The 26,309-nt window shown below is 35.9% G+C and overlaps 2 protein-coding genes across 22 annotated transcripts in view; one reads left to right on the top strand and one right to left on the bottom strand.

The window, feature by feature from the left end:
* The window catches only part of KIAA0825 (KIAA0825 ortholog), a 451,052-nt gene extending 445,439 nt beyond the window's left edge, over window positions 1-5,613 (bottom strand). For 18 of the 20 annotated variants that reach the window (XR_008479837.2, XR_013532229.1, XR_013532230.1 and 15 more), the window contains exon 1: window positions 5,503-5,613. The gene's annotated coding sequence lies outside the window, so the exon portion shown is untranslated. Of the gene's footprint in view, window positions 1-4,892; window positions 5,129-5,502 lie in introns of those variants that run through there. The other 2 variants (XM_078365158.1, XM_078365157.1) reach the window with 2 other exon arrangements.
* The window catches only part of SLF1 (SMC5/6 complex localization factor 1), a 103,884-nt gene continuing 82,815 nt past the window's right edge, over window positions 5,241-26,309 (top strand). Inside the window, exons 1-4 of one of the 2 annotated variants that reach the window (XM_008991798.5) lie at window positions 5,241-5,321; window positions 15,268-15,381; window positions 15,535-15,610; window positions 16,921-17,161. In XM_008991798.5, coding sequence (XP_008990046.3) covers window positions 15,268-15,381; window positions 15,535-15,610; window positions 16,921-17,161 — 431 coding nt within the window. In that variant the 5' untranslated portion in view covers window positions 5,241-5,321. Of the gene's footprint in view, window positions 5,322-5,673; window positions 5,772-15,267; window positions 15,382-15,534; window positions 15,611-16,920; window positions 17,162-26,309 lie in introns of those variants that run through there. The other variant, XM_002744764.6, reaches the window with a different exon arrangement.

Raw genomic sequence — 26,309 nt, 5'->3', positions numbered from 1 at the left:
TCTTTTTAGGCTGTTAGACATGCATTGAGGCCTGAAGGCACTTCCTACTCTTGCTCCTTCTCCTTTATTCTTCTCAAGCAGGTTCCCCAGTAAACATCTTGTACATCTAATCTCCTTTTGGCATCTGCTTCTGAACAAATAAAGTCCTTACTATACCAGGCACTATATTAAACTCAATGCATGCATTAGTTTACTTAATCTTCACAAAAGGCCTATGAAGACATCATTATTCCCATTTTACAAATAATGAAACAGTAGAAAAGTAACGTTCTCACTGTCATACAACGAGTGACAGAGTTAGGATTCGAATCCAAGTCTGTTTGACTTGACAGTTGGAGCCACAGATCTTATTTTAAAACAGTGAGTTTATTAAAAACAGAACAAAACTAGAGACCCCTAACAAAATTTTTCAGATACCTGTGTACTTTCACATACTGTTACATTTAATCCTAGTAAATCCATAAAGTTGATAGCATTACCACTTTACAGATGAAGAAGTTGTGGCTCAGAGATTTAAGTAACTTCTTCGAGGCTATCATTATATGTTCATGAGTTTAAGCTCAACCCCTGGTCCTCTCTGAATACAGTTGTTTACATACCACATTGCCTAATTATTCAAAATAACATTGTCTCATTTTAATCTTTTGTATTTGTTAAAACTTTTTACAAGGGATGCACTGAAGTTTGACCTGTCCTCTCTATTTTTTTGAGAGAGAATCTCTTACTCTGTCACTTGGGTTGGAGTGCAGTGGTGTGATCTTAGCTCACTGCAACCTCTGCCTCCCAGGTTCAAGCAATTCTCGTGCCTCAGGCTCTGGAGTCGCTGGGACTACAGGTGCTCACTGCCACGCTTGGCTAATTTTTTGTATTTTAGTAGAGACACATTTCACCATGTTGCTCAAACTCCTAAGCTCAGGCAATCAGCTCGCCTTGGCCTCTCAAAATGCTGGGATTACAGGTGTGAGCCACCATGCCTGGCCACCTGCACTTACTAAAAAAATCAAAAAACAAAAAACAAATTTATGTTGTATGGAGCAATGTTGAAAAAAAAAAAACAGTAAGAAGTCAGTTTAAAGTTATATTCATAAAATTGAATAGCATGCAGGCCCTAAATATTATTTTATAGAAGCAAATTTATAGACATGAAAAGATTCATGGTATAGCATACTGAAAAGACTCAGGTCACAAGACAATATGGATAGTATTATTTCATTTTCATTTTAAAAGCACATATATGCAAATCTGTAATAATACAGAGAAAAATCGTAAGTTCTGAGTGGTGGGATCAGGCACAACTCTTCCTTTGTTTCCTTTTTGGGTTATTTGTATACTCTAATATTTCTGTAACAAATGGGCATTTTTATAACAAAGAAAACAAATGCTAACTCCATCCTTCACCCCATCATGGTTACACACAGATTATTGCTTATTGTTAAAAGCCTAACATCTTTAACTTGCCCACACTGTTATCTTCAATTTGTCCTAAACTCAGCTTTTTGCCTTAGCTTTATCACCAGCCTTCAATCATTTTACATGTCCAAAGTGACTTAGGTTCTCTTTTTTGACACCTTGCATCTTCCATTAGAATACCTGTCCCTTTTGTTACCCTGCCAAAATCCTTACCATCCTCTAAGGCACAAACTTATATTACCTTTTTCATGAGGTTTTTCCTCATCTGCCCTCCTGGAAAAAAAAGAATTCCTTTCGTTTGCATTCCCATCATGTTTTGTGTTCAATTATGTATGTAAATTATCCCACATACAAGAATTATTTGTGTATATTACTTTCTCTCTCCTAGTAGACTGTAAGTGAAAAGACTATTCACCTTTGTCTAATTTATAAAGAAGTTTTATATCCACTAATCTTTTATCCTTACAAGATTGAGCATGAAAAAAAATTCAATATTTATTTAATAGCAATTGTGTGTCAGACAATGTGTCTGAGGCTTTACATATCAAATCAACCCTCACAGCAGTCCTATGGATCCATTTTACATATCAAAACATAAGCTCATAAAAGTTCAGTGACTTATTAGTGTCATAGCTGGTTTAAAAAAAAAACATAGCTGTGATTTTTTTTAACTCTTTTTTTTTTAAACTCTGTTCTTTGTATTGCAAAACCATGATCATGTGTCTACCAATGACACATGGAAGATATGAACACATATAAAAGCTTACATGAAACACATCAAAATTGCTGAGGGTTTTCTGGCACACTAGAACTGCTATATTCAGATAAAACTTGGGAGTCCACTAAAGTCAGAGGATTTTTTAGGTAAGAGGAACCTTATAGATAATCTAATTCATCAAACTCCTATATGTTATAGAGGAGAAACATGATACTCAGAGAAATAAATTTGCTTTTGCACACATTTAGCAGCTGAGCCAGGATTAAAAATTCAACTGGAGGCAGTGTAGCAAAGTGGTTAAGATTACTGCTTTTGGGGTCAGAGGCCTTCATTCAACTCATAGCTGTGTTTAATGACTACGTGTAACCTAGGACAATTTACAAAGCTTATCTTTGCCTCAGTTTTCTCATCTGCAAAAGTTTTCACATCTTACCCATTGTGCTGCAAGAAGTAATTTAACACTAAGTAGCAGAGAATAAACACAGAAAAAAAAATATTAGATATTCTCTCATATCCTGTCTCACAGTTCAGTCTTCTTTGTAGGACAGCACATTGCCTTTTATGAATGAGTGTGTAGTGGACACTATATTTCAGGGTCAAGTTGAGTAACAATAATTAAGCATTAACGTACAAATACTTCTCAGTTGATAAATAACATTTTTAAAAGGAATGTACAAATACTTCTAGTGGATAAATAACATTTTAAAAAGGAAACATTCATTCAATAAATGTTTATTTTTATTTTTTAGAGACAGGGTCTTGCTCTGTTGTGCAGGCCAGAGTGCAGTAGTGTGATCATAGTTTAATGTAATCTATGTCTATTTATGAAAGGAAGTATTGAACACAGTAAAAAGAGCCAAAATTTAGAGGATCTGGATTCAAATCCTCATGCCTTAGCTGCCCGAAGTGTTGGGATTACAGTCATAAGCCACAGCTCCTGACTTACTTATTGAGCTTCTACTACATGCCAGGCACAGTGTTAGATGCTGGGTATGAGATGATGAACAAAACAGACATAATCCCTACCTTCATAAGAACTGAAATTTGATAGCAAAATATCCCTGAGATCTGCCTACAGGATCTGACTATGGGTCAATGCAATATAATCAAATACACCTTAGTATTTGAGGCTAGCAATACCAATTTAGTTGTAAAACAGGATATTCTTTAAAATTAAGTTCTATGTCATGTCTAGTATTGGTCATTTCAACTAAATTTTTGTAAATTCTCTGACAATTAGGCTACTTCTGTTTCTCTATATAGAATAGGGTATTGGATGGGCAGGTTTAATTAAGCATATTCCCTGAAACTATGTGATAATCCCTATCTGTCTGAGGGTTACATGAGTGAAACAGAACAGTTTTGCTAATAATAAATAATTCCTTATAAATGATTACAAAGTTCAATTTTATAAATTTGTGCTCATTTGCTCATTCTCTCTCCCTAAACACACACACACACACACACATAGATACATGTATACAAATGTGTGTGTGTGTGAAAACCTGCCTAAAAAGATAGCTGATACTCTGGACTCAGAGTCACCAATATGCTGATGATCTCTAAATCTTCTGTATTTGCCCCAAGTGTTATGTCAATGTACAGTATAGGCATGTGTTTGAATTAGGATAATAAAACTGGCCAAGAATAAAGGCAGTAAAGAAACTGCATTATTCACGTGTTAAAATTACCTCACGGTGATGAACACATCCAGTAAGTCCCTTTATCCTCAAGTTTTGCTATCCACTTGGTTTGTAAATGTGACATACTATCTATCCAAATTCACCTGCAAGTGAAAATGATACTGTTTTGTTTACTCATAAAGGTATAGAGCACAGTAAAGAGACAAAATTTAGAGTCAGGTAGTCTAGATTCAAGTTTTAATTGTGCTATTTAATTATATAATTTGTGGAAAATCACCAACCTCTTTGAGTCTGTTTGCAAAATAGAAATAACACAATTTTTGTGATTTTCTTTATTAAGCATTAAATAAAAGAATAAATGTAAAGTGCCTGGCAGATAATATCTACTTGGGGTAAGTATTAATGATTGGCTACATTCAAGAGCAATTAATAGAGATAAAGCACTGCCTCTAAAAACTAGTTGCTGTGCAGAAATAACACATAATCGCCCTGAAAAAATTTTTCATACTTTAAACTGGAGAAATAAAGCAAGCACACAAGATTCAACAAAATGTCAAAATTGGAATCAATGGGGGAGATTATAAGTTTGTTGAATTATTAACCAATAAGGTTAGAAAATCAATGTGCTGTCCTAAAAATGGTTGCATTATTTTCAAAAGGTAAGAAGGCACTGGCCTGATGTAACAGGGGCCTTGAATTAAACATATTGCATTTTTCTTTATGAGTATGCTCTCATAAAGAAAATGTTTTTATGGGTATGGGGAGCATACCCATAAAGAAAAATGCAATAGTACCTACAACTCTCTTGGGAACTGACTGTTTAAAAAAAAAATTAATTAGCTGCCTTTTATGGGGGTTGGTGGGAGGTAATTATTTAAATACAAGGTGGCAGGTGAAAACTACTTACCTAAGAAACTGCATTACTTAAGAGAAGTCGCCAAGGTTCACTACATCACAACTTTCAAATCTTAAATGATCACCTTTCCTCCCTTTGTCGGAAGCAATTTCTCTTTACAACTATTCTGGCTACCTCAGACCTCCATCTAAAATTCTCCCGAATCCTTCATTATTGACAAAGCCTGGAGCAGAGCGCAAGCATTTCTTTCTGAAAGCACACCTACTTACTGATCACTGCCATCCAAAAATGCATCTAATGTCCAAGCATGAAATGACAAGCTTGTTTTCTCGTGTCTCAGCCAGGAAACAAAGACCGTTCTTCTCATCCAATTCAAACGGCAGGGGGAACCTTCAATTAATTTTAAAGCAGGAAGGAACCTCCCCATCTCACTTCCAAATGTTTGTAAAAGATGTCTTCTTCAGCCAACCGCCTGCCTCCCAGGCATGGCAACCCAGAACTACGGAAACAGTACTGAGGAATCGAGAGTGGCCAAACGCTGCCAATGGGAGATAGGACACTCGTTGATCATTGGCAGAGAAACTCGGCATCACGCCGAGTCACCATATACGGTGTCTTCGGCCTCGCCCAGGGACACTTGGGGACTCGAGGTCGAGTTCCAAGTCGGAGACAGGTTTTGCGAGTGGAGAAGACGGTAAGCCGGGATCCCAAGGCCTTCTCCAGCAGCGCAGGGTGTCAAACGCCACGGGGTTGGATGGGGACTCCTTCTGGTTCAACCCTCGCCCACTCACTTCTGGGGCTGGCCAAAATGCTGCAGATAGCCCTGGCCAGCCATTAATATCAAGCCCAGGAGGCAACCCAGTAAAATCACTTACCAGTCTTTTACCTCCAGTGGTGATCTAGCGGGAGCCTGACCCGTTGGCCGGACTCAAGCCCGGCAACAGCTATGACACCCTGGCGACGGCTCCAGAGCGTCACTGACAACCACCCGGAAATGATACTGTCGCTTCCGGGGCTGCCTAGCGCGCGGCGGGAAATTATTTCCCAGAGCCCGGATTAGTGAAGCAGTTGAGTGCTGCAGCGGCAGTCGTCGCTCTTGCAGTCGCCACCCGAGGAAGGCATCCCACACACTTCGGCCGGGAAGGTAAAGGGGCTCAGCTTGGAAGACACAGTGTATTCTGTCTCTGTTGGGATGTTTCTTCCCCGATCTGTACCCTCTAAGTATCTTCCCTCCGGCTCTGAGGCTGGGAAGGTTGCGGCTGAGGTGAGCGGCGGCGGTGTCTGGCTCTTGCCACCTGCAGCTGTTTTTTCCCGCCCTCCCGACTTCGCCCTTGGCGCTGGAATTGGTGTGATGGGCTGCTGCTGCAGACCCCGCGACGCTCGCCTCGGCGGGGACCGGCACCGAGTGCCTCTCTGCAGTACTGGGCTGAGCCGCTTCCCCCGCTGCTGCTTGCGCAGCTCTGCAGCTAGGTCCGCCGCTTGGAAGGCACTAGGCCCCCCGCGTCTCTCGTTTCCATAGAACCGATGGGGACGCCTCACCCAGATCCCAGAGTTTTGGCTGCTTTCCATAACTTTGCGTCTTCGAAGGTGGCTGGGTTCCCCCCGGCCCACCGTCCTGTGACGAAGAAAATTGTGTTATTCTTTCCTCTCTAGTAGAATTTTTTTTTGACATACCCAAACGGCAGTCATCCTATCTCTGACTGCTATAGGCCTTTAAACACATATACACATACACGTTTCCCTGGCGGGAGGGTCTGTGTTTCTGGGGATTCTATTTCAGCTGCTTGAAGGCTGGAAACAAGACTAAGTGGTTATTTTAAGATTTCTTCCACTTCCAAAGCCTCAGATTAAATATTGACAAAAAAAAAAAAAAATTGATCTGTCTTGGGTACTTAATACCATTATTTGACTCAGGTGTTACATGGAGCTTGATTTTGGACTGGGCAGCCTTTTTGACGAATTACTCTTATTAAAGAGAAAAATGTGTTGTTGAGACGTTGGGAATGAACAACTGAACTGAATTTACAATTTATATGTGACAGACAATTCACCTGTTGGACTTTTTGGTTTATGTTATTCCGTTGTGCCTCAATTCGTGGAAGTATCTGTGGATGTGCAAGATGTTCTCATTGTTGGAAAGTTTGATTACGTATATTGCAGGTGTTCAATATGTAAGTTGCTAGTTTGAAGTGGATTTATATATAAGGGAGTAAATTTCATTCATTCATTCATTCATTCATTTTGTTTTGTTAGTTTGTTTTGAGACAGAGCCTTGCTCTGTCGCCCGGGCTGGAGTGCAGTGATGCGATTTTGGCTCACTGCAACCTCCGCCTCCCAGGTTTAAGCAATTCTCCTATCTCAGCCTCCCAAGTAGCTGAGATTACAGGTGCGCACCACCGCGCGCAGCTGTTTGTATTTTAAATAGAGATGTTGTTTCATCATGTTGACCAGGCTGGTCTCGAACTCCTGACCTCAAGTGATTTCGCCCTACTCGACCTCCCAAAGTGCTGAGATTACAGGTGTAAGCCACCAGGCCCGGCCAAATTTCATTATTTCTAAGTTTACTCAGTATTCTTAATTTAAAGGAACTAGGATGTTCAAATACTTGAATGTTTAAGTCAATTTTGTTGTAAAGACAGCTAACCTTCAGTACTGCAAATAAACCCCTATTCTGTTTTCTATATTCATATTTTATTACGCATTATTGATTAAATTGAATTATATGACGTAACATTTTCTTCCCTAAAGCATATAGCACGAGAAAGTCATTGAAATCACCGTCAAATGTGGTTACTCTTCATAATCAAAATTCAGAACTCTTAATATTTCATAATACGCATCCAAAATTTACAATGTTGTTCAAAAACTTTGCTTTTTGGGAAACCAATAGTATAGCTTTATTAATTAGTATTTTCCTTATTATATGTATCTTGATTATATTATTCTAAAGTAGGGTTTTCACCATTTAAAGAAAACTTTTTTTTTTTTTTTTGAGACGGAGTTTCGCTCTTGTTGCCCAGGCTGGAGTGCATATGGCACCATCTCGGCTCACCAACCACAACCTTTGCCTCCCAGGTTTAAGTGATTTTCCTGCCTCAGCCAACCGTGTAGCTAGGATTACAGGCATGCACCACCACGCCTGGCTAATTTTGTATTTTTAGTAAAGACTGGGTTTCTCCATGTTGGTCAGGTGGTCTCCCGACCCCAGGTGATCCACCTACCTCAGCCTCCCAAAGTGCTGGGATTACAGGTCTGAGCCACTGCGCCCAGCCTAAAGAAAACATTTTTATTTTATTTTACTTTAATTTATTTATTTATTGAGAAAGGAGTCTTGCTCTGTCACCCAGGCTGGAGTGTAGTGGCCTGATCTCAGCTCACTGCAGCCTCTGCCTCCTGGTTCAAGCGATTCTCCTGCCTCAGCCTCTGGAGTAGCTGGGACTGCAGGTGCCCGCCTGTTTTTTGTATTTTTAGTAGACTGGATTTCACCATATTGGCCACGCTGTCTCAAACTCCTGACCTTGTGATCCACCTCGGCCTCCCAGTGTGCTGGGGTTACAGATATGAACCACCACACCCAGCCAGGAAAACATTTTTAAAAAGTAAAATAAAAAATCATGTGTAGACATTGAATAATAAACCCTAAACAAAACAAATCCCTCAAAAATATAACTAAAATGAAACATCATCTGTTACTCTTGTAATTGACTCTTTGAATATACTAAAGGAAAATACATCTGTGTAAGGTACTATGTACTCTTTCTCACCTTATAAGGGAATGCTACTGCTTAAAAGTAAAATAACCCTGAAACTTTTAAGTTCATTTAATTCATACTTTCTTTCAAAATTACTTTAAAATTTAAAATACAGCGTTTGGTTAGTTTTGAGGAGGAAGAAAGCCCTTATGAATTACTCTAATGACTAAGTGATACGAAATCACTTTTGAGAGGAAAATAATGAAAACTTTGTTTCTCATTAAGAAAAAAAAGCACTCTTTTTTTTTTTTTTTTAATTTTTTATTGGATTATAGGTTTTGGGGTACATGAGCAGAGCATGCAAAAAAGCACTCTTTAGTTGCTTCTAGAAATGCATTGAAATTTTAGACACTGTTATTTTACTGAAAATAATTTATAATTATGTTTAAATTTTTTCAGTGATACTGCTGTTCTAAATGTCTTCCCACCTTTGTACTGTTCCTTTCATGTAATGTATCTTTCTCTTGTGTTAGCTGAAAGTAGGTTGCTTTATGAAATTAAAATGTGGTTAAAAGTATTAGACTAACTTCTGAAATTTAATTCAGCTTGGTATTGTAGAAAAGGCATATAATTTTTGCACAAAGACTTATCTTTGCATCTTGTTTTCACCATTTACTAGCTGTGTAATCTCGAAGTAGTTTCTTAATCACTCAGATTTCCCAGTATCCTCATCTGCATAAGAACAATAAATAGCACTTATGTTGTGAAGAAGGAAATGAGTTAACATAATATGAAGTGTATAAGCCACAGTAGGTCCCCAGTAAAAGTTAAATACTGCTTGTTCAATCTTAGACGTATGCTCTTCCTCCTAAGAAAACCAGATTTCCTAGGATATCAAAGCACATTTGACTTCTATCTCCTATGGCTAATCAATATCTACTGTCCACCTATTTTTTTTATTCTTGAACCTTGCTTCTCTTGACCAACTTGCTTCCTTAAGGACTCCTTTATCCCTAAACTAACATCTGCCTAGCCTGTGCCTTGTACAGTATTGGATAGATTGGACATCTCCATATGTCCCTGCAAGCCTCTTATTTCTTTCTCACCATATTCACTTTGCTGTTTGTTCCTGTTTCTTCCTTCTAGTGCTAAATTTGTCATCAAAGGGACTTATTACTGCTTCTTTCCCAAATAATGCCATGGAAGTAAGAGCATCCCTCAAGTCTCATCACTGGATACTTCCGTCAAATAATGTTGGCGTGTGTGTGTGTGTGTGCGCGCGCGTGTGCGCGTGTGCATGTGTGTGCACATGCGTGCGTTTGTATCTCTCTCTCTCTCTCTCTCATGTCTTTGAAGAATGGGGTAAGAAACAGACCCTGTGTCTTAAAAAACAAAATGTCCCAAGGCCAGCTGAATAAAATTAAACCAAGGGCCTAATTTGGCTCCTAGGCTTGAATGGCCCAGAATTTCTAAACTCCACTAGTAGTTAAAAGCCAAATAGTATTTTACGCACACAGTGTAAGTACTGTGGCATGTGTCTGCCTTTTGCACTATTGGTTCAAACAGAGATCCAACACTTGGACCCCTTTTCAGTTTTAACAATTATTTGTTTACTTTCCCAGTTAGAGTTTTGGATAAGAGAAATCATGAAAATTTTTTAGACTCATTAATTCAGGGCAAAAATCTTGACTGCATTCAGTGCTTGGTATATGTATTTCGGATAAGGGGAGTTTCAAATAATTTTTCTGAGTTTGTTGTAGAAGTAGGTTTAAAATCAAAAGGATTCACCAAAATAACAAACATTGAGAAACCAGTAGTTATCATATGACCTTACACCATGAAGAGTATTAAGTGGCATGGAAAAATGATTACAATATAATATGACATAAAACTGAAGATATGAGAAAACTTAATATCCAAATCTTGTCAAATATGTTTTTCACACTCAGATAAAACCTGGAAGTCAATCCCCCTCCCCAGTGGTGACAATGGTATTACAGACTGAAGGAATTAGAAATGATTTTAATCTTAATACTTTGTTGAATTTTTCAAATTTTCTATAATAAGTGCATGTTAAAACTGAAAGATAAATCTGTAAAGATTGTTTTTGGAGAAAAACTTTAGTTCTTAAATATATAAATCAAAGTTTTTTATTAAACCCTTATTTGTTTTAACTAATGATACCATACAATGTATTTCTAAGATTCCTTATCGTTTCAGAGTTCATGTATAGGTAGGGCTGGTTATAAAAGAAACCAGCCCTGTGTAATGCAGAGTAGGGAAGGGTTTATCCTTATTTTCCTTACAAAAGCCTCTTTATGCATCCCTGCCTCTCATTTTTGTAGCACATTCCCCTTTTTTCCAAGGATTGTACCCTGCTCTTTCATCTTGCCTCTCAAACCAGACCTTTGTATTCACATCTGTATTCCTCCTTTTCTCTGAGCTCAATTTTCAACATGTTCTTCAAACATGTTCTAGCTATATGTTACATTATAAAGAATTCAAAGGACCTAAAAAGCTAATTTATAATAAATACTGTTCTTAATTAAGATGAAGAGTTCTATAGGTTTTATTTGCATTTTAGACTTGCACCAACTGCAAAGGAATTTCAGGCATCAAGATAGGCCCATGTGGAAGATATTTTGGGAAAGTTCATACCACAGAGACAGTTGCTTGCTATGCATAACTAACTCTGTTCACAGTCATTATCTTCTTAGTTGTATTTTATTGTTCAAGGTAAGTAACTAATTTTTGTTAATTAGTATAAGATTTTAAAAATAATTACTACAGAAGGACATTTTCTCATAACCAAGAATGTCATATAATTTTAATTTTTTTTGATAGTAAAGATAAAACTTTTAACTGTCGAAAGTCATTCTCTCTTTTTTGCTTTTTTTTCTTCCTCCTTTTCTTGGTGTTATAGTATCTTCTATATGAATGCTCCAAGGAACACCACCCCCCTCCCCCGCCATTCCATGAGTTCTAGAGAGATCTATAATTTTTCTGGACATAACCTCTGGTACAATTTACTTTCTTACTTGTGCTGAAAGACTTCTAGAAGTTAGCTCTTGATCCTCCATACTCCAGACATATCACCTACACTAAACTTGACTGTACTTTAAAGGATTTTTAATTGTCTGGGTTATTGATATGTATTAAATCAATTATTGTGCTCTTTTTGGCTTCATTGACATATCAGGTTATTGTATTGTTAATCCTACAGGGTCAGAAAGAACCATCAAATCATGAATTTTGTAAATAAATCTTATCAGTATATCTATACATGTTTATGTCTATACCTATATATATAGCTGTGTAACTGCATGAATTAGATCTGTGATCCAGGTCATTCACTTGTCATATTGTGTGCTGTTAAAAAAAAAAAAAGCATTGCTAAATGTATTATAAACTCTGTTATTTGAAGTAGATAATTTTTTATTGTAGAAAACTGTTTTAAAACTGTGCTAGTTGTTTTGGGCCATCACTGGGATTTGTGATGAAAGTTTAGCTAGTAGTTCAGTTTTTCTGATAAACTTGTGACTAGAATATTCTGTATTCTGATTTGTTTTTAAACATATCCATATTTTATGGATAATGTCTGACTCAGGGCATTCTATTTTTTCACCTTGATTTCCTACTTCCCTTTCCATTGTATGTTTAAATTCAGTTTCGTATTTAATCATTTTCAAAGGAAAAAAATTCCTTTAAAAGGGGTTCCTGATTTCTGCTATGATACAGTTAGTCCTATTTTCATTTTACTATGTGCTCTTGCTTTGACAGAAAATTCTGTTAAATACACAAAGTGGGTTATTTGCATCATATTTATTTTATTATAAAGACAATATGGTTTAAGGTGAAAACTTTGCTTTACATACTAACTCCAGTAAATCCTAATAATTTATACATGAAACCAAAATATCTTAAAAGGTTGCCTTGTTAATAATATTCAAATTTTAAAATAGCTATTATTAACATGATCTGGAAACAGCAACATAGTGTAATATGTTTCCTTTATTTTTGTATGACATTTAATTCGAGGAAGCAAAATAATACAATTTAAAGGATAAGCTTTAAATAAAGCTGTTCTTGGTAACAGTATTACAACGGTTTTTATTTTTCATTACTTTTTGTGTATTTCGATTATTTAACATTTGTTTTTATATGTCAATTTTTAGAATACTCGGAGGATTTTAGATTTTTTTAAAAACCACTTAAACTTCTTTGGCAATATTCCTGAAATAGCCATTAAATAGCTCTTGAAGCTCTAAAATACATTAAAAATATACAAATAGTAGGAAAAGCATATGTATTTAAAACACTTATATTCCTGTGATAACAGAGGTTTTTGATAAAAACCAGTTTGATAAAAACAAGTATTGATTGAATACCGAGATGATATTCACAGATATATTGAATTTTACTTGTCCGGTATTTCTGAAAAGACCTATTGTTTTCTTTTTCTTTCTTTCTTTTTTTTAATTCTTTTTTTTTTTTTTTTTTTTTGAGACAGAATCTTGCTCTGTTGCACAGGCTGGAGTGCATGGAGTGCAATGGTGTGGTCTCAGCTCACTGTAACCTCTGCTTCCCAGGTTCAATCTATTCTCCTGCCTCAGCCTCCCAAATAACTGGGATTACAGGTGCCCACCACCACACCTGGCTGATTTTTGTATTTTTAGTAGAGATGAGATTTCACCATGTTGGCCAAGCTGTTCTCAAACTCCTGACCTTGCGATCTGCCCACTTTGGTCTCCCAAAGTTCTGGGATTTACAGGCATGAGCCACCGTGCCCTGCCAAGACCTATCATTTTCTAAAGGAAATTTGCTTAAAGGATTTAAAAAATTATTCCCTAGAAGCAATGAAAGCATTTCTCCCTAGCTATGGACATATATTTTATAATCCAAATGTAGCCTTTCTGTGTGTTTTCATATGTGTTCTGCATCAGACTAAATTATTATTTCTAGCAACAGAGCATATTTTTTCATAGTTTTTATGTATTGCTTATCTATATTGTTAATGAATATTAACATTTTAACAGTCAAGAGCTACATTATTTAACCCATGTGAATGGTTTTTAAAAATTGGTTGATTAATACAGTAAAGGGTTCCTTATACAGGAAGCTTGATTAATTTGCTGATGATAGTGTTTCATATGTATGATTAATTTTTCATAATAATCCCTATTAGGTACACTTAAAAATTTTATACTGACTACACCAAATCCTTGTAACTTTTTTTAAAAAGCCTTTATTTCATTGAAGAGCCTTATGTTTAAGGCACTTTCTTATGTTCTGCATCTGAGTTTTAGAGGGTTAAAATACATTCTATCTCTGTTTCTTTTGCAGCCAGCTGGGAAATGTGAAAGTTAGATAAATTGAGGTCGAATTATCAGCTTTTTTATTGAATAAAAATTGTTTTGAAGGAAGTGATTGTTTTTGTTTTGTTGTTTTTCCTGCATCATCCTTCTGCAAGAAGGAGATGGTTTTGATATGGAACCACAGTGTGCTTCTTAGTACATAACTTCTGAATTGACTTATCCACACAGGCAGTGCAGGACTGCTACTGGCAGCTCCTTAGGATGTGTCAGAAAGCATTTATATGGACCGTCTTTGCAAATATGCAGATAGGCTGAGCAAAGCATATCCATTTAGTTGTCTCAAGGAGCTTCTCCAACGAAATGGGGAGTGATGAAGCATAGAGAAAAACCAAGAGTGCAGTTACCCTAGCTGGACTTCCTTGTTTTTGAAACTCTAAGCAAGGAAATAAAAGTTCACTTTTGAGTAATGCTTTAAATTGTTTATAGTGAGACTTTCTTTCCATTTTAACACTTAAATTTCAGCCTTTAAATAAATGTGTGTGTTTCTGTGTGTGTGTGTGTATGTATGTTTTTAAAAATAGAATTTCTATAAAGAACATTTCTCACTTCATCAGTTGTGTGCTATTAGTCCTGGGTTCAAACTGTTACAGTTATTGTAGATTACTTGTGGTTGTGTTGAAAGAAGTCATTGTTTCTTTCGTTGTTGAAAACAGCCACTGTTGTTACTCTAGCTATGGCATTACTTAACTATTAATCCACAGCTATGATGACAAAATTGTTAGAGAAATGAAAAACTGCCCTGATTTCCCTAGTTCCTGCTTTCCTTGTCTGTGAAAAAAATGAGATTTTCTCTAAGACGCTCTCTAGTTTTCCAGTTCAACCTCGTGTAAACAAACAAAATCGTATTCTGATGAGAAATTCAGTGAGTTACGTACTCCGTAAACGCAAAGTACTTTTTGTGAACTATGTTAAAACAAAGATTAAGTTCCCTATGAAATAAACGTAGTTTTGAAATAAAAAACATGATTTTCAGTCTGCCTTGTAAATGGTGAAATTAACATATATATAGCAAAGTTAAGAAATGTGGGTTGCAAATAGGATCCAGGATCATTATGTGTACCTACTTTACTAAATTATTGGATATAAATATTGTGGGACCCTGAGTTCCATTAACTTCTCCAGATATTCTTTAATATCTGTTCACATGTAAAATCTGATTGTTTCCTTGTCTATAAGTTTCAAAAGCTCTTAGCAAACAACAATACTTTTGAAATGAAGCTGGTATAACATTATGCCAATAATTGTATAACATTCTGTCGTTTTCTGAAAAAGTATATTTATTCATCAGTGTGTTTTACTGTCAAATAATGTACTAATTCAGACTTTAAATGTTCAAATCAGAGGAAAAAAAAACCCTCACTTTTTTAAGGCCACATTTTGAGAAGATAACTTTTAAAACTAATTTCTTTTGTATATAAGTAATTTTACTGTTGTTTTTAACAGTTATGCCTAACATTTTTAACTCATTATGTGTTTAATAGTTTAGTACTCATAATTAAGAAAAAATAACAATGTTAACCCTGGGAATAATATCTTTAATGTATGTTATCTTCTGTATTTTTATATTTGTTAGATGGAAGATGGTGCCCCAAAGCATATCATCCAAATGACAGGATTTAAGATGGAAGAAAAGGAAGCTCTAGTCAAATTACTTTTAAAACTAGATTGCACTTTTATTAAGAGTGAGGTAAGAAACTTATCAAAATGTTCAAGGTATACTTGAAAAATGACTAGAATTAAGATACTGGTCTGCCTTCTTGATACTGCAAGAATAAAAAGAATGTGTTATAAAGGAAATCTTACTTTTGTAATATTTCTTGATATGAATTTTTCCCTCCAGAAATACAAAAATTGTACACATCTTATAGCCGAACGCCTATGTAAGAGTGAAAAATTTTTAGCAGCTTGTGCAGCAGGTAAGTTAACTGTCTTCCCCCAACTTTTGAAAACAATCTTCGTGTTAAAGAAAAAGTATTTTAGTCTCTGGAGAGATAGCATATTTATATATCAAACTAAATGTGTTTTTCTGATATTTTTTGAAAATATTTAGCATATTTTTTGGCTTTTCTGAGTAAAATTTTGTAACACATGAATAATATATTAAATAGGCAGAAATATTTGTCTCACCAAGGATTTAGTGTATTTTATTTAAGACAAAAAGAAAAATATATTAACGGAAAGATTGGCACAAACTGTCAAAACTTAAGCTTTTGTTAAAGTCTCAGCTGTTTTCAGTCAAGTTTTCTTTGATCTGTCATTGGATATATTCAGTGCTTTTATTCTCTCTCTGCTGCTTCTCCTCCTATTCATACTATGAAGCAATGGTTATGCTATTTTATTTTTGTAAGATATTAAATACTATAGACCCAAATTAAGACTTAGTCTTCTCCTCTATCGTTTTGTCACCATTGCCAGTTTTATAAATTTCTCTACTCTGATTGATCTGACATATCATTAGTCTACTGATTGCGAAAAAAAAAAAGTGTATGTAACTTGGGTGAATTTATTCTCTATTAATTTAACTTACAAGAAAAACACTTGCATTTATGAAAATATACATTGTACATGGTGTTCAAAGAGATCATTGATGATCAGATAAAGAAACTGTTGGCCGGCTGCGGAGACTCATGCCTGTAATCCCAGAATTTTGGGAGGCCAAGACAAAAGGATCACTTGAGTCTGGAAGTTTAAAAACAGCCTGGGCAACACAGTGAGACCTCATCTCGAAAGAAAGACAGAGAGGGAGGGAGGCAGAGAGGAAGGAAGGAAAAGGAAGAAAGGAAAGAAGGAAGGAAGAAAGAAAAAAGATAGAGGAAAAGAAAATATAAATCTAACCCAAAATAGTGAATAATGATAGTAATAATCAGGTAATACCACATTTTATTTTGGATTTTAAAGCTTTGGATTTGTGTTTAGGATTATAATTTAGAATTATATTTAAATTAAACTGTAATAATAACTAGGTTATAACTATGGAATTATATTTAGAAGTATAATTATTTGTCATGGAAAAGATTACATACAATGTTCAGTGATGTTGTAAGCCTCTCACTATCAAAATTTCACCAAATGCATAGTTCAAAGATAATGTTGGCAGTATAGCTTAAGAGTCTTATCTTGAAGACTCTTATCTTGAAAAAAGTTGACTTATTTTATATTTGATCTTTATTGAATCATTTATCAGAACCAGAATTCCTTTGTGACTGACAGCTCATTTGGTTTCTAGGAAAGTGGATACTAACTAAGGACTATATAATTCATAGTGCCAAAAATGGCAGATGGCTTGATGAAACAACTTACGAATGGGGATATAAAATTGAAAAAGATTCTGATTATTCACCACAAATGCAATCTGCACCTAAAAGATGGCGTGAAGAACTGAAACGCACTGGCGCTCCAGGAGCCTTCCACAGATGGAAAGTTGTCCTCCTTGTTAGAACTGATAAGCGAAGTGATTCTCTTATAAGGTAGGATGTGATTACATAAAAGCTAACATAATTAATGAGAAAATCATTTTGATTTGCATGAGTACTTTCTATATGTTTTTGCAATTATTAATTTAGCCCAAATGAGCCATGGTGATTTACTCCAGTCTCCTGGGTAAGCCATTATGCTCATTTAAAGTTATGTGTCTTTAATAGAGCAAAATGTACTTTACAATATTGTTTTAGATTATTCTGGATATCTCTTTTTGACTTTCCATATTATCCCTTTTGGCCAACCCAAGCAAAACAAAAAGGAAAACTAATGTAAGATTAGTTTTGAAGCACTTTTAGATTTTTGCTGTTACTACAAAAGCATCATTCTGGGTTTATGGAGTGGTGTCTTCATTATTCATACTGTTTTCACCATAATTTTATTTCATTTTGTCCTTGGTATATTTTTAAAAGTTTTTTTTATTGGGTAAACTATTCTAAGACTGCTGTTACTTTTCTTGTGGCAGGGGAATCTTGTGATCTTGCTAAATTCACTAGTTCTAGTATCTTCGTTAAAATTTTTAGTATGCAGCCATGTCTTTGGAAATAAAGACAGTTTCTCTTTCTTCACAATTTTATGCCTCATTTCTTTTTTTGGCTTATTGCAATTGCTAGTACATCTAGTAAATGCTAAACAGAAATGATTCCGCATCTTTGCCTTGTTAGCAATCATGGGGGAAAAGAAATCTTTCACCATTAAATATGACATTAAGTTTAGGTCATTTATCAGGTTTAGGATACAAAAATCATTAACAAAATATTTGCAAATAGAATTGGCAAAATATTAATGGATAATACACCATGATGTACAGCTTATCTTGAGAATACAAGTTGGGTTTAACATTTAAGAATCAATCAAATATAATTCACCATGTTAACCAAGATACTAGAACTGGTGAATTTAGCAGGATCAAAAGACGACAGATCACTGTATAAAATTTAATTGCATTCTCAAATACTACTGAAGAACAATTGGAAATTGAAATACTCATTTTTGTTTTGTTAATTTTCTCTATTGTTTGTTATTTCATTGATTTCTGTTCTCGGTTTTATTATTTCCAGCCTTCTTACTTTAGGCTTAATTTGCTTTGGTTGATTTTTGTTTGTTTTTGAGGTAAAAACTTGGATCACTGATTATGGACCTTTCTATTTTTCTCTTAATTGCCCCCCAAGCATTGCTTTATCTACATCCCACAAATTCGTAATGTGTTTGCTTTTTTATTAAGTTCAGAGTATTTTCCACTTTCTTTTCATTTCTTCTTTGACCCATTGATTATTTACAAGTTTATTTTTCCCAATTACTGATAGAATAACTTAATTTTCTAACTGTAATTTTGAATTAGTCATTACTTCTGTTAGTTCTATCAGCTTTTGCTTTATTTATATTTAAGTCCTGTTATCAGTTGCATATGTATTTTGTTAATCTTCCTGATTTTGTATTATTTTTTGTATCATCTCAAATACTTGTTATTGTATACTTTGACCAACATTTCCCATTCTCTTCCACCCCCCACAGCCTTTGGTAGCCACCATTATGCACTCTGCACCTATGTGTTCGACTTTATTAGATTCTATAAATCTAATTTATTTTAGACTTTCACACGTAAGTTAAACATAGTGTTTCTCTTTCTGCACTGGGAGTCTTCATTTAGCATAATGTACTCCAGTTCATGTTGCAAGTGATGTAATTTCTGTCTTTCTGAAGTCTATATAGTATTCTTTTGTGAATATATGTTATATTTTTCTGTTAATTGATTTACACTTTAGGTTGATTATATAACTTGACTGTCATGAATAACACTGCAGTAAAAATGGGAGTGCAGATAGCTCTTTAACATACTGGGTTCAAATCCTTTCAGTATATACCCAGATGTAGGCTTGCTGGATTATATGATAACTCTGTTTTTACTTTTTTGAGAAACATTTATGCTGTTTTCCATAATGGCTGTATTAATTTACATTCCCAACAAATAGGGAATACCAGGGCTCCCTTTTGTCCATGTCTTCACTAATAATCATCTTTTTGATAATAACCATTCTGACAGAAGTGAGAGTTAATTTTCACTTTCTTAATGATTAGTGGTATTGAGTATTTAAAAATTTATGTTTGCCATTTATCTTTTTATGAGAAGAGTCTATTGAGATCCTTTGCCCATTTTTAATCAAGTTCTCTTGCTATTGAGTTGAGTTCCTTGTATTTGGATATTAACCCTTTTTTACATATATGGCTTGAAAATATTATCTCCCATTCCACAGGTTGGCTCTTCACTCTGTTAAATGTTTCCTTTGCTGTGCAGAAGCTTTTTAGTTTAATGTAACCTCCCTTTTCTATTTTCATTTTTGTTGGCTGTGCTTTTGGAGCCAAATCCAAAAAATCATTGCCCAGAACAGTGTCCTGTAGTTTATTCCCTGTATTTTCTTCTAACAGTTTTGCAGTTTCAAGTATTGTTTACAGTTCTTCAGTGTAAATTATATTTTGTCTCATAAGAGTGTAGCTAGTCCTGCTCTCTTGGTTTTCATTTACATGGTGTATCCTTTTCCATCCCTTCATTTTCACTCTGTGTGTGTCCTTAGAGGTGAGGTTAGTCTCCTGTAGGCAGCTCATAGTTGGCTCTTGTTTCTTTTTTTCCAATCTATTCGACCACTATATGTCTTTGGGGAATTTAATACATTTATGTTTGGAGTAATTATCGGTGGGTAAGGACTTATAACTACCATTTTGTAGCTTGTTTCCTGGTTGATTTGTATACGCTGTGTTTCTTCCTATGTTGCTGTCTTCCATTGTGTTTGATGGTTTTCTGCAGTGGTTTGCTTTGATTCCCTTTTACTTACGTTTTGTATATGTGGTAGACATGTTCCTTTGTGGGTATCATGTACTTACGTAAAACATTTTATTCTTATAACAGACAATGTCAAGCTGATAACTTTGTTCATGTGTAACAACTCTGCACATTTACTCTCCCATTTTATGTTGTGATGTCAAAATTTATATTATTTTAAAATTTGTATCCCCTGATAATTGTTATGGTTGTTTTTGATAGATACGTCTATTAATCACTGCACTAGAGATACAGTTGCTTCACACACCACCATTTTAGTCCAGAGTATTCTGAATATGATTCTGCCTTACTTAGATTGTTAAGTTTTGCACTTTGGTATTTTTTATATTATTGATTAGTGGCCTTTTGATATAGTTTAAAGAATTTTCTTAATAATTCCTATCAGGCCAGACTGATAGGGATTATTAACTACTTTAGCTTTTGTTTGGGAAATTTTTAATTTCTCCCTTATTTCCAAAGAACAGTTTAGCCAGGTAAGCTGTATTGGCAGTGTTTTTTTCCTTTATCACTTTGAATATATCATAGAACTCTTTCCTGACTTGGAGTGTTTCTGCTGACAAATCTGCTGGTTCAGACTCTTACATGCGATATGTTTCTTATCTCTTGCTGCTTTCAGAATTTTTTATTTGTCTTTGATTTTTGATAATTTGATTATTATGGACCTTGGTAGACTCCTTTTTAGGTTAAATTTGATTAGAAACCACTATGCTTCTTGTCCCTGGATGTGGCCATTTTTTCCCAGATTTCAGAAGTTTTCAGCCATTATTTTCTTAAATATACCTTCTGGTCCCTTTCCTTTCTGTTCTGCTGAACTAATTTAATGCAGTTATTAGGTCTCATTTGTCATTCTTTTGGTTCGTCATTCTTTTGCTTCTCTGACTGGAAAATTTCAAATGTTGTGTCTTTGAACTCACTGATTCTTTCCTCTGTTTGAATAAGCCTACTGTTGTTGAAGCCTTCTATTGCTTTTTTCACTTTAGTGATTATATTCTTCATCTCCAGAATTAATATTTTATTTTTGTTTGTTTTTATTTCTTTGTCAGACTTTGCTTTTTTCATGTATTGTTTTCCATATTTCATTTAATTTTTTAATCTGTATAATCTTGTATTTTATTGAACTTTTTGTTTGGCTGGCTTTTTTTTTGTTGTTTTCTTGAGATGGAACCTTGCTCTGTCACCCAGGCTGGAGTGCAGTGGCACAGTCTTGACTCACTGCAACCTCCTCCTCCTGGGTTCAAGCAAATCCCCTGCCTCAGCCTTCCAAGTAGCTGGGATTACAGGCACCTGCCACTATGCCTAGCTAATTTTTTTGTATTTTTTGTGAAGATGGGGTTTTGCCATGTTGGTCAAGTTGGTCTTGAACTGCTGACCTCAAGTGATCTACCTGCCTCAACGTCCCAAAGTGTTGGTATTACAGGCATAAGCTACCATGCCGGGCCTGAACTTCTTTAAAGGAATTATTCTTTGTCTATTATTCCATAGATCTGTAGCTCTCCATTATTTTAGGGTTCATTGTTAGAGCTTTATTAATTTCTTTGGAGGTGTCCTGATTCTTTGTAATGTTTGAGTTTTTGCATTGGTCTCTTCATCTTTGGAGACAGCCACCTCTTCCAACTTTTACAGGTATTCCTTGACAGGGTTAGAATTTCACTGCTTGTGATTCTTTATGGGCTGGTAACGTCTCCAAACAGGTAGAGCTTGCTTTCTGGTACTCTAGATGACTGGGCTGCTATCTTTGCTTTGATGTTGGAGAGGGGATTATGCTGGCTGGGCTCTGCTGTTAGATGGGACCACTGGCTGAGCTCTGCAATCAGGCAGAGCTGTTCTCAGGCACTGCAATTGCCTCCAGTTGTGCCAGACTTATGGAGTATTCCCTGGCTAGATCTTACCAATATTTGAGATCTGCAGTTTAACAAGGTTATGATTTTGACCCCAAGATTAAGTAGAATTGCTGCTTAAGATAGATGTGACCTAACTGCTGTGTGCTTAGTACGAATTATAACTGCAGTTTGCCTCGCAGTTTTGGTGGGACTTTGAGGTAGGCTTTGATGCTGAGCTGAGCACACTGTTCAAAGTTCTGAGTGTGGCAGAACTAGCTGCTGCACTTCGCCTAAATATACTGTGGTTGGCATCTCCCTCCCTAAATGGAGTCTTTGGATGTATGTTAAGGCTGTACTAAATACTATTTTAACTCATACATATGGCAGAACCAGCCCCCATTCTGCTGAAATGCTGAAATCCTTTCCCTTCCTGAGCGGAATCTTGGCATTACTGTTGTGACTGCACAAAGTGCTGTTTAAATTCCCAGTTATGGCAGAACTAGCACCTGGTTTTTTATATTGGTGATGTGTGTGTCTCACTCCCTGGGTGAGGCCATGGGGTAGGCTTTGAGGCTCAGCCTGGAGGCTGCCCATCTAGGGATTTGCGCCAGGTAGAACGTCACAGTAGCTTTGCAGGTGCTATGTTGTTGACTGATACCTCTGATTTGGTGCCATTGATGGCAGGTATGTTGTGCTACCACCAAGATTTGTGCACTGGTTTTTGTGAAGTCCACCTCCTTGCTTTGTTTCCATCTGACTCCAGGTCATCTAGCTGTGTTGTTACCTCCTATCCTCCTTTTAAGGTGACACCTGAGTGGAGTTCCTGAGATACATCTCAGAATTACATAAAAGTTAAATGCCTGCCTCCAGTTCTCTTTGCTCACTGTAGTAACCATGTAGGCTGAATAGGAGAAAGTATTGGTCTTGCTGTCTCAGCAGTAGCAGAGGCAAAAGAAGTAGAAGGGGAGGCAGAAGAGGCAGACACATTGGTAGGTAACTTTTGTGGACCTCTGGTCTTCATGGGTCAACTGTATTTCCGTTTGTTCTTCCTATCCTTTTTTTCTATTATTGACCTCTGTATATATATTATAAACTTCCAAATACATTGGTAATATTTTACTTTTGCTAGTCACTTACTTTTAAGTGGATTAAAAGTAATGAAATATATCTTCAACATTTGACTTCATTTGTTCCATTTTCTGTTTCTTTGTGTAGATCTAGATTTCTTTATATAGTTTTTTAAATAGATCCAGATTTTCCTCTGGCATCACACTTTTTTTGCCTCAAGAACTCCTTTTAACAGTTCTTATAATATAAGTGTACTGGTAATGATTTATCTCATATTTTATTTGTCTGAGAGGTATTTATTTTTGGAAGATATTTTCACTGCATATAGAAATATGGGTCAACAGTTTTTCATTTTAATTGGTAATTAAAGATTGTTCCACTTTCTTCTGGCTTACATAGTTCTGATGAGAAGTCAGCTGTCATTCTTCTCTTCCCTTTGTATCATTTCATCTTCCCTGATTTTCTCCTAACCATTGGTTTTTAATAGTTTGATTATGATGTGTACTAGAGTGTGTGTGTGTGTGTGTGTGTGTGTGTAATATCGATTTATTCTTCTTGACAATCTCTGAGCTTGTATATGTGGAGTTTTTTTGGCTTTTATTAAATATGAATACTTTTCAGCCATCATCTTTTAAATATTTCATCCTTTGTGTTCTTCTGGAACTACATTGCATGCTTTTAAAACTATTTGATTCTTTTCAATAGCTATTGCATGCCCAGGTTTTTTCTTAATTTTTTTTTTTTGAATTACCATTTTTTTAAAATTTTTTTTTGCATTTTAGGTTTTGGGGTACATGAGCAGAGCATGCAAGACAGTTGCGTAGGTACACACATGGCAGTGTGCTTTGCTTTCCTTCTCCCCTTCATCCACATTTGGCATTTCTCCCCAGGCTATCCCTCCCCACCACCCCCTCCCACTGGCCCTCCCCTTTTCCCCCCAATAGACCCCAGTGTTTAATACTCCCCTTTCTGTGTCCATGTGTTCTCATTTTTCATCACCCGCCTATGAGTGAGAATATGCGGTGTTTCATTTTCTGTTCTTGTGTCAGTTTGCTGAGGATGATGTTCTCCAGATTCATCCATGTCCCTACAAATGACACAAACTCATCATTTCTGATTGCAGCATAATATTCCATGGTGTATATGTGCCACATTTTTCCAATCCAGTCTATTATCAATGGGCATTTGGGTTGATTCCAGGTCTTTGCTATTGTAAACAGTGCTGCAATGAACATTCGTGTACATGTGTCCTTATAGTAGAACGATTTATAGTCTTTTGGATATATACCTAGTAATGGGATTGCTGGGTCAAATGGAATTTCTATTTCTAAGGCCTTGAGGAATCGCCACTCTGACTTCCACAATGGTTGAACTAATTTACACTCCCACCAACAGTGTAAAAGTGTTCCTTTTTCTCCACATCCTCTCCAGCATCTGTCTCCAGATTTTTTAATGATCGCCATTCTAACTGGCGTGAGATGATATCTCAATGTGGTTTTGATTTGCATCTCTCTGATGACCAGTGACGATGAGCATTTTTTCATATGATTGTTGGCCTCATATATGTCTTCTTTTGTAACGTGTCTGTTCATATCCTTTGCCCACTTTTGAATGGGCTTGTTTGTTTTTTTCCTGTAAATCTGTTTGAGTTCTTTGTAAATTCTGGATATCAGCCCTTTGTCAGATGGGTAAACTGCAAAAATTTTTTTCCCATTCTGTTGGTTGCCGATTCACTCTAGTGTCTGTTTCTTTTGCTGTGCAGAAGCTGTGGAGTTTCATTAGATCCCATTTGTCTATTTTGGCTTTTGTTGCCAATGCTTTTGGTGTTTTGTTCATGAAGTCCTTGCCTACTCCTATGTCCTGGATAGTTTTGCCTAGATTTCCTTCTAGGGTTTTTATGATGCCAGGTCTTATGTTTAAGTCTTTAATCCATCTGGAGTTAATTTTAGTGTAAGGTGTCGGGAAGGGGTCCTGTTTCTGCTTTCTGCACATGGCTAGACAGTTTTCCCAACACCATTTGTTAAACAGGGAATCCTTTCCCCATTGCTTGTTTTTGTCAGGTTTATCAAAGATTATATAGTTATAGATATGTTGTGTTGCCTCCGATGCCTCTGTTCTGTTCCATTGGTCTATATCTCTGTTTTGGTACCAGTATCATGCTGTTTTGATTACTGTAGCCTTGTAGTTTAGTTTGAAATCCGGTAGTGTGATGCCCCCCGCTGTGTTCTTTTTGCTTAGAATTGACTTGGCTATGCGGGCTCTCTTTTGTTTCCATATGAAGTTCATGGTGGTTTTTTCCAGTTCTGTGAAGAAAGTCAATGGTAGCTTGATGGGGATAGCGTTGATTCTGTAAATTACTTTGGGCAGTATAGCCATTTTCACGATATTAATTCTTCCTAACCATGAACATGGAATGTTTCTCCATCTGTTTGTGTCCTCTCTGATTTCATTGAGCAGTGGTTTGTACTTCTCCTTGAAGAGGTCCCTTACATTCCTTGTGAGTTGTATTCCAAGGTATTTTATTCTTTTTGTAGCCATTGTGAATGGCAGTTCGTTCTTGATTTGGCTCTCTTTAAGTCTGTTATTGGTGTAGACGAATGCTTGTGATTTTTGCACATTGATTTTATATCCTGAGACTTTGCTGAAGTTGCTTATCAGTTTCAGGAGTTTTTGGGCTCAGGCGATGGGGTTTTCTAGGTATACTATCATGTCGTCTGCAAATAGAGACAATTTGGCTTCCACCTTTCCTATTTGAATACCCTTTATTTCTTTTTCTTGCCTGATTGCTCTGGCTAGAACTTCCAGTACTATATTGAATAGGAGTGGTGAGAGAGGGCATCCTTGTCTAGTGCCAGATTTCAAAGGGAATGCTTCCAGTTTTTGCCCATTCAGTATGATATTGGCTGTTGGTTTGTCATAAATAGCTTTTATTACTTTGAGATACGTTCCATCGATACCGAGTTTATTGAGGGTTTTTAGCATAAAGGGCTGTTGAATTTTGTCAAATGCCTTCTCTGCGTCAGTTGAGATAATCATGTGGTTTTTGTTTTTGGTTCTGTTTATGTGGTGAATTACATTGATAGACTTGCGTATGTTGAACCATCCTTGCATCCCCGGGATGAATCCTACTTGATCATGATGAATAAGTTTTTTGATTTGCTTTTGCAATCGGCTTGGGTTTTTTCTGAATTTTTTAAATTTTTTTTAGATAATTTTTGTATTTTAGTTAAGATAATTCTATTGACCTGTCTTAAAATTCAGTGATTCCTTTTTTAGTTGTGTTTAGTCTGCAGATGAGCTTGTCAAAGAAATTCTTCTTTAATATAATGTCTCTTATTTCTACTCTTTCCATTGAACTCTCCAGTTAACCTCATTTCTTCAAGTATGTTGTCCACTTTTTTCCTTAGTTTA

Source organism: Callithrix jacchus, chromosome 2 (genome assembly GCF_049354715.1).
Source record: "Callithrix jacchus isolate 240 chromosome 2, calJac240_pri, whole genome shotgun sequence".
Taxonomy (NCBI): Eukaryota; Metazoa; Chordata; class Mammalia; order Primates; family Cebidae; genus Callithrix; species Callithrix jacchus.
The sequence above is the reverse complement of the archived record's forward strand: the minus strand, read 5'-3'. Positions and strand labels throughout refer to the sequence as shown.